At 41.8% G+C, this 13,639-nt stretch overlaps 1 protein-coding gene across 1 annotated transcript; it reads right to left on the bottom strand.

Moving 5' to 3' along the window:
- Nucleotides 1–574: 574 nt before the first annotated feature.
- LOC143523379 (DBH-like monooxygenase protein 2 homolog) lies at nt 575–9,575 on the bottom strand. Its single transcript, XM_077017785.1, has 13 exons — nt 9,112–9,575; nt 8,558–8,704; nt 6,894–7,046; nt 5,776–5,859; nt 5,527–5,682; nt 5,237–5,339; nt 4,930–5,096; nt 4,627–4,718; nt 3,838–3,934; nt 3,569–3,628; nt 3,268–3,398; nt 3,075–3,183; nt 575–1,102 (listed from the first exon to the last, which is right to left on the bottom strand). The coding sequence occupies exons 1-13, from the start codon at nt 9,382–9,384 to the stop codon at nt 956–958; spliced, it is 1,719 nt and encodes a 572-aa protein (XP_076873900.1). The 5' UTR covers nt 9,385–9,575; the 3' UTR covers nt 575–955.
- Nucleotides 9,576–13,639: the final 4,064 nt, after the last annotated feature.

The following is a 13,639-nucleotide window of genomic DNA, read 5'->3' as shown; positions in this document are numbered from 1 at the left end:
AACTCAACAATGTGGCTGATGGGGAATAGTGTCAGCAATAGTTACATGAATTTTGGTACTTTTATAACAAGATACTCACAAATTAATTTGAAGTATACTGAAAGATTATGAGTAAAAGTCTTCTTATGAGTGTTGATGAAGCAAATTAATACAAAAGGTAACATATTTGCACATGAGAAATGGTATACTTTTAAATAGTAATGATAAAGAATCAGGATAATTGACTTACATTATTACATTATATCCCTTTTTAATTTAATTCACAATAACATTCATGTCACACCATATGACAAATTTAGTTACTAAGACAGTAAACTAGAGAATAAATGTAAAATTCAAGGAAAAATTTACAAGACACATATATATTTGGAAATATAAGAGTTGATAGAATATAACCCAGTGATTTCCATGACTTACATTTGAGATTTTTTTTTTTTAACTTTTTTTTTGCCAAATACGTCAACCCCCCATATATATATATATATATATATATATATATATATATATATATATATATATATATATATATATATATATATATATATATATATATATATATATAATTGCCCTGTCAATAAGAGAACTTTTATTGTCGTTTATCATTTTTATTTACAGAGGTATCCATACAGGATAGAGAGGAAAAACAGAACATGAATATAAAACAAAGCTTGCAACTAAAGACTCAGACTTGCGAGTAACTGAGAAATGAAGTAACTGAACATTAACGCGGATTTTTTGAGACGTTAATCTATGATACAACGTTCGTTTAGAATATTCTAAGCAAATCAGAAAGATATCCAAGCCCATCAGCTGATCAGCTGCTTACAGAAATAATTACTTTGTATCCAGTCATTCACTTCATTAGGCAAAATGAGCAAAACAGCGAGTGCAACACTTCCTTTGGCATTTGAATTTCTTTGTAGCACCCCCGGAAGGTCCTGTCTCCACGGGTGGCCTATGTAAGTGCGGATGCGGCTGTCAGGACGACGAACAGCCATAAACTCACGGCCAGCCTCATCACCTCCGAACGGTTCCCTTCACACGTGACAGGCGGAGTGGTTTTGAGCTCAGGTATAGTCCGTGTGCTGTAGGACGCGTTGTCCTTAAGGCGTGGAAACATGTCAAATGTAAATTAGATTATGCATGTTACAGTCTCACAAGGATATTATTAGTAACGCAGATCGTAGCAAATGTTCGCATTGTACATTGTAGACAGGCATTCTGGAAATGTTCCTTGAAAGGAGATTAAATGAACACTAAATGCATTGTCGTTATTTTCCTCTGCATAGGACTTCAGCCTGGTGGTTAGTTAGAAGGCCACAGAATGGCACCCTAAACGTAAAATGCATCCTAAGTTTGTGCACTAGCTGGATTTAAGAAGAGCTATAGTCATCCAGGTCTGACTTGTAATATAGCCTAATTGAATGTTTGCCACACGCAGCTTCTTCATCAGTTCAGAGTCATTCACACCAATGTTTTACCCAAAATTCAGTGACACTGAGTTACCCATTAAAGTTTAAATGGCAGAGAATTTCCCCCTCATGCTGTGGTGTTTGTCTTTAAGATCCTTCCTCAGCTCTAGGTACTGTGACTGAACACTACTGACAGTAGGGGTGTGTTTTAAAATATCGATCTTTCGATTCAAATCGATCTTCATTTGAATGGTTCGATATCGATTTATGACACCTGAGATCGATCTTTAGAATTAGCCAATTTTCCCCGCATATGCGTACCGTTTTAAGTCTCGCATTTTATCTCGCGAGATCATCTTTTTTTCCGCCACTTGGCTGGGGTGATCAGTTAAGCATGGCTGCAGCAAGAGTAAAAAAAATGTACCTCTGATCCACATCTATGATTCAATGAGTTACTAGTTCGCTCTGGCGCCAACCACTGACGAGCGATCGATCACGATATAATACTTAATTTGTGTCCATTTTACACCACCACCCCTCCAGGTTCAAATCTCACTCCAAGCGATCTTGAGAAGTTGGCAACCCTGCAGATGTATGGTTACATTTTGGATTCAGAAATCCAAATGATGGTATGGAAGAGTTGGATAAAAGCACAGCCGTGTGTAAACTGTGCAACATGGAGGTGAAATATTGTGGGAATACCACAAATCTGAGAAATCATTTAACGCGACACCATCCTGATATTCAGAACCCAAACAAACTCCACTAGAGAAGGCATTTGCGATTAAACTATCTACAAGTTCTCCCCGTGCCAATAAATAACCGAAGTGCTTTAATTCCACCTTTTAAAGGTGTATGAACCCTGCAAACTTTGTTCATTGCACTGAAGCGCGGCACGCGCAAAGTTACAAAATTCGAGAGGTGCACGAGCTTGTGAAGCGACAGTGCACGAGCGGAGCCACCGCGAATACGTCGTTTTCGCCGCGCGGACACTCACACCGGTTGTGACGCGTCAAGTATAAAGCTGTGAAGTTTTCTCAACAGTTGGCGATATTGTTACTGCACAAAGGAGCTGTCTCACTCCTCAACATGTTGATCAGCTCCTTTTCTTGCAGAAAAATTAGACAATCTCCAAGATGTCAAAAAGCAGTCATGAATAAATCTTAATCTTTTGGACCTTAATGTTTACAATATTCAGAACTATGTTCATAAATGTCTTTGTTACATGTAAAAAAAAAAGAAAAAACTTAATTTGCACTTTAAAAGGCTGTTCAAAACCGCTTTCAATGCCTTTTCTGGTAAAGGAGCTATGCGGAAGAGTGTGCATTAATTGATATTAAAAAAAGAATGTAACTGTTGTTCACAGTATAAACACTAATATCTTAATACATTTTAATAAAGTTTGAGTGTTCCTTGTATCATTACAACATTTCACATTCAAACTACACTTTTTATTGTAACTGAAATGTCCCTACAAGAATCGATATTAAATCGGATCGAATCGAAAATCGAATTGAATCGGGACCTTGTGAATCGAAATCGAATCGAAATGGGAAATCAGTGGTGAAACCCACCCCTAACTGACAGGTCACTGCTAATGTGTTCAAATTCTACTTGTAGGATTTGGCGGCAAGGCAGTAGAGAAAATGACCGCAAACTTACCGACGCGGTAACAACTATGGCATACTGCTGAATCCTCTTTAGTGTTTCCTGATAGTCGTTGACTGACATTTCATTCCAGGTCTTTGTAGACATCAATCTCAACCATTCTCTGCAAAGTGGAGAGAGGACCATCAGTAGAGCTCTTTACAGTGAAACAGACATGAGTGTGAGTTAGGAATGTTCACTGTGTTACTTTTCATTATTTACTCCCATCTTGGTAGATAATGCTTGCAGGTCCGGGAAACTAATGCAGTGACTGATATTCATAGCTGGGTAGTAGTAGAGAAAGGCCATGCACATCTCATCAGTAGTGGACAGCCCCATCTGTTGGCAAAATTAAGAATAACATTTATGAGCATCTGAATCTTAAACTGATGAGAAAGTTTCTGTTAATATTTTTGACAAAACTGTTTCAATTGCTTAATCATGTCTTCTATCCATTTTATATTTGTTAACATTGACTTTCAAGAAAGAATTTGTGTGAGTTTACAAACCCGAGTAAGTCTTGATCGATTACTGGTGTTATATGTGCATTCCACCAGGAGTTTGTCACCCTGACAGGGGAAATTGTTAGTTTAAAAAAGATTACATTTTGACAATTTGCAGTCCTTAACAAATTTAGTTTTTCATTTGATCATTAAGATCCAGTGACAAATGCTGAAGTTAAGAGGCTATGAATAACTTTTATACAGGTTAAGTTTGAATTTGCAGGTTTGAAACTGAAGCATCCACAGTGATAATATTCCGTTAAGTTGACACTTACCATCTTAACTGTCTTAGTTTCCCCCAGGTTTGCAGCTTGCTGATATTCAAAATCGTAGTGCTCATTCGTAATTAAGAAATCAATCTGCTCCCCATCCCTAAACAACACAAGATCAAAAAAGGGCAACAATGGGACACAAATGATGCAAAACTCTCTGCACATTTGGCCATTGGATGGTCTTGTGTCATTTGTCATGTCCTCTTTCATGTTGTTTATTTCCCCACAAGTTACTCCATTTACACCATCATAAAGATCCTCCACCTCTCCTCCACTGATCTCTCCTCCACCTCTCCTACACTGATCTCTCCTCCACATCTCCCACACTGATCTCTCCTACACTGATCTCTCCTCCACCTCTCCTACACTGATCTCCCCTACACTGATCTCTCCTCCACCTCTCCTACACTGATCTCTCCTACACTGATCTCTCCTCCACATCTCCTACACTGATCTCTCATACACTGATCTCTCCTCCACCTCTCCTACACTGATCTCTCCTCAACCTCTCCTACACTGATCTCTCCTCCACCTCTCCTACACTGATCTCTCCTACACTGACCTCTCCTCCACCTCTCCTACACAGATCTCTCCTCCACCTCTCCTACACTGATCTCTCCTCCACCTCTCCTACACTGATCTCTCCTCCACCTCTCCTACACTGATCTATCCTCCACCTCTCACCACCTCTCAAGGTACTTCAGGGTTGGGGATTGGGGTCAGAACAATGCCATAGTCCTCATCTAATCTCTGTTATAACTGAACATGATCCTTTTTTATTGTTTCTTCTACCTGAAGTGACCAACTCTCATCTTCCTTCCAGCCAGGTGTGTGTGCAGCATGACTGAGAACACCTGCAGGTCGTGTGTGGGCTCAGAGAGTACCTGAAGAGCACAGGGCACACCACACAGAGTCGCACGGCGCCACAAAGCATTTTAGGTTCAAGCAGAAATGTACCAGATTTGTCAGTTTGCTCCTAGACGCCTACAGACCCAGTTTTACCCATTTCATACTGATCTGAGTCACACACAAAGAGCGTAATTGGAGTTTGGACCCAAGCGATTGGTTAGAAAATGAACGAAGCGCCTGTTGTACCTGTGGAATAGAGGTGGTGTCACACAGACCATATGAGAGGAAGCCAGGCGCCTTGGGTGGAATGGCGTACCGAGGATCCACTACTAGACCTGTCTGCAACACAGCGGCGTCGTGTTGACGCAGCTGAGCCGTGTAATAGAACCGGAAGCCTGAGTTGTCTATGACTCCTGCACAGACGGGAGAAAAAGACGAGCCATTGACAAGCCTATTTTAATGCTATTATACCATAGTCAATGTTATAGTAATACAATACGCACACCCTACATGGGATTAAACAGCTTTTGTTTTGGTTAAGGGCTTAAATTACCTGAAGTCTCATTCACGTTGTTGTAGTGCAACTCAAGCCTATACAAATGTTTCCCACCATCTCCACCTATAGGAATGCCAGCCACTTCTGGAAGTTCAAAGGCCTGAGAACGTTACAAACACAAAGCTAGAACAGGGATCCCAGATCCTTGGGGACCCTCAGCCCATCCACAACTTTATTCAAAGCTCTTGATTACTCGGTTCAGGTGCGATGGCACCAGCGACAGAGCAAAAGTGAAGGCCGGCTTGAGAAAAATGAAGGTGAAGATGATGAAGATGCATGGTGCTCACCCCTCCTCCCACCCCCCAAGCAGCCATGGCGTGGTTGCACTTAGTTATGTTCTCCACCGTGTAGCAGGTGTGCTCGTACGGTGTTGCCACGGTCGGCGGACACTGATACAGCAGCATGTGATGCACTAGATCTGGATTGTCTAACAGCGGTTCCACCTGGAAATAGCAAGTGATCACACATTTGTAATCATTACGACTAATTAAACAACTAATCAATTTGAGGCCTGTTGAAAATGCAAAGATACTTACACGATAGATGTGGTATTTCTGATCAAATTCAGGGAGTCTCATTATCTTGCAGTGGTAGTGAGTGGATTTGGCAGGTACAGAAAACTGCAGAGGAAGATTAAAAGAGAAGTTGTTTTTAACACATTTTGCAACTATGGTGCTGGTTACTGGTCTTTTAGCATGGCCACATCCTTTCAGTATTACGTCTTAATCTTAGAATAAAATAAAGCTCTTTATTTTATAAAACAGAATATTTGCTCCATAAAAAGTGGTCTCATGGTAAATTGTTTTGACTTTTGTTGTTTTGATGTTTTGCTTGTAAAAGTGACCCCACACAGGTTCAGGTTATGGTAGGGATTGGAAGCCTTTAAGGTCCTCCACCTGTAGATCTTTATGGTTGTGCAATGTGTTTTACGTTCTTCAATTCTTTTACTATATTAGTATTTATTTGTATCAATGTTTTATTGTATAAGACTTGCATTATAAAATGCTACGCATGCTAAACGGCTTCTGATTTCCTGGGTGTCTAAGCTTGTAAAAGCTTTGCTCCTCTTAAGTAGCTCCGAAAGCTCTTTTTGTTTCTCTTGTGTTATGTTAGAACAGCTCCTCAGTTGTTCGAGTGGCGTCCTTTCAAATGCTCTATTTTCTCCTGAGTTTCTCAGTATCAGGTAGCTGTACCTGATTCCTAAGCATTTGAAACCAATTGCAGCAAACAGTGCAGGCTAACACACTTGTGAAGAGACGTGAAACCGTGTGAGTGGCATCACTTGAAAGTAAATAACGGAAGTGCAGATTTGCTTGTTGGAAACTGCAAGTAAACTGTGTGTGAAGGATTCGCATCTCAAACTCAGTCCTCTCCAACATTAGTACAGACAAAAGTTATGTCGTAAGATGGAGTTTGAATGTGTTTAAAAATATACAGCTATTTCTACTCGTCTTGCCAATTTGTTAGTCAACGTCTACTCTTTTCATCATATCACTTACACAAACTGGGCATGGCTGGTTGTTGTAAGTACTAAATAATTTTTTCTAAAAAGTAGGGAGAGTAGGTTCAGACTCCAGAGAGGTATTACCAGAGACCACGTAGTAAGGGGCTAACAGAACCGACAGTAGTGGTAAACAGAACAGACCAGCCTTACATTGGTCATAGTCAGGTCAAAGTATTTGCTGTCTGAGATCTTGGCTTGAGGCATGTATTTCAGTAGGTTCACTTCCTTTGTGCCCCTCTGTCTTCTGTGGTAACTAATGTCATCGCTCTGGCCGTATGCGTAGATCAGCTTTATTGGCATTTCCTTAGGAGAAATCAGGAGAGATATGACTTAGTACAGTCTCAGATGGTGCTTAAGTCAAGCCACATTTACAAAAAAATACAATTTGGTCCCAACATTTTGAGCTCCTCAGTCAGTTAACCCTCGCAGCACAACCACTGAACTGGTGTGTAGCTCCACCCTTTGGCCTGGTGAGAGGTGGTGTTGGAGAAGCTCTTACATCAAGCACAGAGAGAGAAACACAGAAGAATTGCACTTAGGAGCTCCTGTTAGTAGATGGCGTGAGTGCAATCAATAGTTTGATTATTGATTAATCAATTATTAATTATTGACTAAAGATACAATACTGTATAATACTGGTTTTATTTTCACCTCAAATTTGCATTTAATACTCAAAAGCATGAATCCAATGGTTCTAAAAACTAAAAGGATGTTGGCTAATGAGTACAAGCATTACACTGCAGTACCCCGCTGACAAGAGCCGGCCCTGACCAATGTGGTGTCCTAGGCGAGATTTTGGTTAGTGCCCCCTGCATCATCAATCATCAGGTTGATTGTATCACTATTAAAAAAATCAAAAAGCAAATGACTTAAATATTACTATATAACAAAAGCAATAAATACCTTTAAATAACACTTAATAACTTCTATAAAAAAATTATCGTAGAGAAAAACACTGGGAGAGATACTAACGCAATGGGATGTTATAGAATTGACAAAATATAATTGCTCAAAAAACTTATTTTACGTGTAATAAAAATTCAAAGTTTCTCATCCAGCCCGTTCACTTACATAGGAATGGGCGGGGTTAAAATTTGTACTGCAGCCAGCCACTAGAGGGCAGCTGACTCATGGTCTGCTCGTGACGGGGCTTGCGGGTTGGCGCGCGGGTGATAGGTGTCGTGTTATTATAATTATTAACTTGACTATTATTACACAATGAAATTATGGTTATGTGGACTTTCCTTGTTTTCACATTTATTAATTGTTCATTTGTAAAAAAAAAAAAAAACAAACACAAAAAAAACCCCCAAAAAACGCATGCACGCAAGCGCTCCCCTGGTTTGACAGCGCCCCTATCATTTGCCTATATTGCCTAATGGAAGGGCCAGCCCTGCCCGCTGAGATGTCCTGAAGAGACACTGTACCCTGCTGAAATGTCCTGCGGAGATACTGGGAGACCCCACATGCCTCACTGCCATGGACGTAATTTTGATTTCAAAAGTGGGGGGGACATGCATTCGTCGCTATTTAAATATTTGGTTTTAACCGTAAAAACTGGGGGGGACCAAAACCGGCTTTTGAAAAAGTGGGGGGGACATGTCCCCCCCGTCCCCCCCCCCCCAAATTACGTCCGTGCTCACTGCTGTCTGGGGCCACTCTGCAGGACACGTTACACACACGGGATGTGACACCTGTGGACTGCAATGGTGCTTACTGGTTCCTGGCTTTACCCTAACACAGTAATTGCTGTCTTTGCCAGTGCCGTGAAGGCGGCAGAAAGTGATGAATCAAACGTTTCATGGTTCGCTCACGGTGATGGGGAGGTCATCTTCATCGCAGGACCTGATGGAGCGCTGCAACTTCATCACTGTTTGCCCGTCTGACTCGGTCAGAGCGAGAAGTTTATAGTCCTGCTGCAGGTCCAGAGGGGGCAGGGAGTTGCCCACACCGTGCCTGTCCTTAACGAAGCACAGGACGTTCATTAGCAGGGTTCTCGTGTCTTCATCGGGCGAGGCTGGATATATGAACGTCTGTATGGGGCTGCAAGGGTCACATCTAGAGCTGCAACTTGACTCTACAGGTCTATCGCACAAGAAATACAGATATATGGCAAATGCTTGTTTGATATGGTGACACAGTCTTCCTAAATGTCTTACTATCTCATAACAATCATATACTAATAGATATTGCTAATACTGTTTATGACCCTTATACTGCGAGGAGATGCAGCCTCTCTTTCATTGTAGATAAACAATTCAAATCAGTTAATGAATAATATATATTAGAATTAAACCCCAGGTTAATAATATAGTTATTAAACATTTAAGAGTCAGTTGCATTGCCTCTGCACATATGAATTATTTACCGTAAAATAAAAGCCGTTGGTGTCCACTCCTCCAATAACCATGTCTGCTCCATTCATGCCACCGTTAGGGCTGAACCCAAATCCAACCCAGCCGGTGGTGTTCGCCCTCACTTCAAAGACGATCGTATCCTTCAGGGTGTCAAAGCCCCATCTTAGCATGATGGTGCTGCCTTGATCCAGGTACTCAGAGAAGGGGAGTACTGGCTCCTCGTCCACCGCAGACACATGGACCACAAACAAGACCAGGGGCACAAGGACAGAAGAAAAGCCCATAATACTCCCCAATAGTGATTCTCTCTCACTCGGTGCTTCTCCGTGTGCGTGTTGGACGAGACTCTGTGTTCCTCAGGTCTCAGAGAGAGACGGGAACTCTATTGTGCCATAGAGTTACATATGTTGACATTTTGTATGCTCTCCCTGTTATTGTGGAGGTTCAGCCACCTCCCCTCTCACCTCTTCTCTCCCAGATTCCAGATAACCAGATGTCAGTTTGCTGTCACTTTAATTGGATTGCCAGGAATACCTGGACTCTTGAGTAATACGAGTCACTTTAAAAAACATGTTTGAACACACGGGCCATGTTACTGGAATTAATGCAAAACACTTCAAAGTGATGACGAAATAGCATGACAGGATAAAGATACACAAGGCTCAGAAGCTTGTGTGTTAGAATATAAAGACATACCTATCTATCTATCTAGACCTGCACATGCCTGTATTCACAAAAAAACACCTAATCATAAGAATCCTCAATTCAAGTTTATTGGTAGTTAAAGTGCTTTTTACAGCACCAAGGAAGCTATTTGTGACAGAAGCCAAATTTTAGAACATTTTACTCTTCATTGCAGGTCATTTGATGGTGCTGATCCTTGGTTGACACAGAAGAATCATCTGATGAGTCAGTTGAAGAGGAAACTCAGACCCAGTCTAATAGAGTGAGCACCCCACACTCAGGGCAGAACAAGTGGAGGAGTAAAGGAGAAGAAGAGTGGAGGAGTGAAGGAGAAGTGGTGTGACTGTTTAGTATCGCTCAATGGCAATACCCCTGGAATTACACACGACCGGGTAGCAAGACTGCAAGGGTGGGTGTGGATTATGGAGGTGGATGGTATTAAAAGTGGTACTCCAGCATTACTGTGCACTGTGTTTTATTCTCTCACTTCACACTTGCAGACGATTCAGACAAGTTACACTTCACAATGAGGGTTGTTAAGTTTGCACCAGAGTATACTTCTAACATGATCGACTCAAAGCATTATTCTTCAATAATACAAACAGTTACCGGCAGCTAACCGCAGTCCTCTTTAGCAGGCACAGGTGGTTGAAGATAGCAAGTCACATCATGAACAAGGAGGGATCTCCCCCATACACCTGACTAGGCTTTTTATACTGATAGCCCCGCCCCCGGCTAAACCAACTTCCCACACAAGGGACGACGTCCTATAGACTCAACACATTTCACAGATACAGATACATATACATACATACATAGTGTCGCCAGCTACTATCCGAAAACAATAATGTGTTTTAATTATATTAAAAAAAAACTTTACTATATATTAGGGACCCTCGTCACCCCTGCAGGTGGATCCATCCCTGCTGGGATAAGTAACTCCCTTTGTATTAACACTTCTGTTTTGTGTCCATATTTTGGTAATGGGCTACCCTGCACCATCACAAGTGGCATGACTGTGCTGCCTTGATCCAGGTACTCAGAGAAGGGGAGTACTGGCTCCTTGTCCACCGCGGACACGTGGGCCACAAACAAGACCAGGGGCACAAGGACAGACGAAAAGCCCACTCGGTGCTTCTCCGTGTGCGTGTTGGACGAGACTCTGTGTTCCTCAGGTTTCAGAGAGACGGGAGCTCTATTGTGCCATGGAGTTACATATGTTGACATTTTGTATGCTCTCCCTGTTATTGTGGAGGTTCAGCCACCTCCTCTCTCACCTCCCCTCTCCCAGATTCTCTGCTCTGTCCTTGTTAACCAGATTTCAGTTTGCTGGCACTTTAACTGGATTGACAAGAATCCCTGGACTCTTGAGTAATATGAGTCACTTTAAAAACATGTTTGAACACACGGGCCATGTTACTGGAATGAATGCAAAACACTTCCAAGCATGGGCGGTTTGTTAATTAGGGCGATTGGGCGACGCACCACGAAAGGATGGAAAGGAAGTTTTTGTTTTCCTCTCACATTCTATCACGGCATTTAACTAGCTATGCCTGTTCTGGACAGTGTCTCTTGCCTCTGAATGCCATTGTCCAATCAGCGTTGAGGTGCATTCCTTGTAGTACCACCCCTTTTTGGGTGATTTTAGTCTGACTGAAAATCGCTCTGATTGTAGTGTAGGCACTGCATTGCAATGTCTATGGGTTCCGGGAGGGCTCGCACTTGCGTGCTTGCGTCAGACGTAGGAAAATATAACGGCAGGTAGCGATCTGCTCAACACGGCCAGCGTTTCTTCAACTCAGAACAACTCAATTGTTTCATTAAGACAGTGGTTCCCAAACTTTTTCTGCCATGCCCCCCTTTAGTAGATGAGAATAGTTTTGCGCCCCCCCTACACACCCCCCCCCCCCCCATATTGTCACATGTGCACATTTTACTTCCAAGCTCCGCGCCCCCCCCCCCCCAAATAGCTCCGTGGAAACCACTGCATTAAGAGAAGTGCCATTCTGTCGTCGTAATAATCAAGATAAACTAGCAACTAAGGAATTAGGGCCACCGAGACCAAATGTAAACATCAAACAAGTGAAGCATCTACAAAGGAAGGAAAAGAATATACCCGGGGATACCTGTCTGAGGATATTTGTCAGAGGCCACCACTGCTTCCAAGTGATCTCCAAATAGCATGACAGGATAAAGACACACAAGGCTCAGAAGCTTGTGTGTTAGAACTGCACACGCCTGTATTCACAAAAAGCACCTAATCATCAGAATCATCAATTCAAGTTTATTGGTAGTTAAAGTGCTTTTTACAGCACCAAGGAAGCTATTTGTGACAGAAGCCATGAAAAACTCCCCAAGTGCTTGAAGAAACCTTAAAAAGAACCAAATCAATTTATCACATCACTACAAACATATGCAGTTCACTTTCGACACACTTCGAGACAAATCAACACTTCTTTGGTTTAGTTAAGAGGGGAAACCATTTTAAACCCTTTAAGAACTTTTAAGAGTAGGAGTTATAATGCATGCAATAATTGCATCAGCAGATCTCTTTAAAGCAGCAGTAATTAAACGAGTAAAGGAGAAGAGTGGAGGAGTAAAGGACAAGAGAGGAGGAGTAAAGGAGGAGAGAGGAGGAGTAAATGAAGAGTGGAGGAGTAAAGGAGAAGAAGAGAAGAGGAGTAAAGGAGAAGAAGAGAGGAGGAGTAAAGGAGAAGAGAGGAGGAGTAAAGGAGAAGAAGAGAAGAGGAGTAAAGGAGAAGAGAGGAGTAAAGACGAAGAGTGGAGGAATAAAGGAGAAGAAGAGAGGAGGAGTAAAGGAGAAGAAGAGAAAGAGAAGAGGAGTAAAGGAGAAGAGTGGAGGAGTAAAGAGAAGTAAAGGAGAAGAGAGGAGGAGTAAAGGAGAAGAGTGGAGGAGTAAAGAAGAGAAGTAAAGGAGAAGAGAGGAGGAGTAAAGGAGAAGAGAGGAGGAGTAAAGGAGAAGCGTGAAGGAGTAAAGGAGAAGAGAGGAGTAAAGGAGAAGAGAGAAGGAGTAAAGGAGTAGAAGAGTGGAGGAGTAAAGGAGAAGAGAGGAGGAGTAAAGGAGAAAAGTGGAGGAGCATTGTTGTAACTCAATGCACAAGGCCAAGGCCGCCGTAGAGGTCAGTAGTGAAAAAGACATACGCAGTCTTCGCCTTGATGACGTCATCTCTGAGCACCTAACCGCTGACACAATGAGTGTTGTAACCATGGTGATGTTATTGTCTCAGTTTTGAGTTCAGTCACATTCACGACTGTTCACGACGGTTCAATAATGTTACATTACAACTGTAGTGCTATTTTTAACAAAGTTGTTATTACAGTACGTTTTATTTTAAAATTGGTGTCATGGGTAATTTTCAACCCAAGTGTGAAAAGTAATAATAGAAAAAATATTTTTGTTCATGACGCATAATAACAATTATACTAATAATTATTTACGGTAATCAAAAACAAGCTGTATAAGGAACACTTGGAGCATTAAATGCTGAAATAAAGCAGCATGAAGAGAGACGGTTATTCTGCCCATTGTGCATGCATTTATTAGTTACAGCCTTTGCGCTCACCAGGTTGAGCTAAAAGCGCGACGTGTATTTGCGGATTCTGTGGAGGTTTCTTTCGAGTAGGTCCAAAATCGATTAGCTCACTTGTCGCTTCAATTGTTGACCACTAGAGGGCGCGCTCGTACAACCAAACTGCTGATACTACTGATAACTATACGATCTCAAGTCTGAAATTCCCAGAAGTTACACCTATGGGAAAGTACTGCAATTTTTAAAATATAATGCTAATTTAACGTTGAAGCGGGTTCGGGAACCGAGGCAGAAACTGCTTAAT

Source organism: Brachyhypopomus gauderio, chromosome 9 (genome assembly GCF_052324685.1).
Source record: "Brachyhypopomus gauderio isolate BG-103 chromosome 9, BGAUD_0.2, whole genome shotgun sequence".
Classification (NCBI taxonomy): Eukaryota; Metazoa; Chordata; class Actinopteri; order Gymnotiformes; family Hypopomidae; genus Brachyhypopomus; species Brachyhypopomus gauderio.
Note: the sequence above shows the minus strand (reverse complement) of the source record. Positions and strands in the feature narration are given on the sequence as shown.

What these genes read in the sequence shown, in the direction of transcription:
- LOC143523379 (XM_077017785.1), bottom strand. Translation starts at nt 9,384, where the DNA reads ATGGGCTTTTCTTCTGTCCTTGTGCCCCTGGTCTTGTTTGTGGTCCAT. An exon ending in CAACGTGAATGAGACTTCAG is followed by an intron (nt 5,097 to 5,236) that starts GTAATTTAAGCC and finishes CCGTCTGTGCAG; the next exon opens with GAGTCATAGACAACTCAGGC. An exon ending in AAACTAAGACAGTTAAGATG is followed by an intron (nt 3,629 to 3,837) that starts GTAAGTGTCAAC and finishes TTCCCCTGTCAG; the next exon opens with GGTGACAAACTCCTGGTGGA.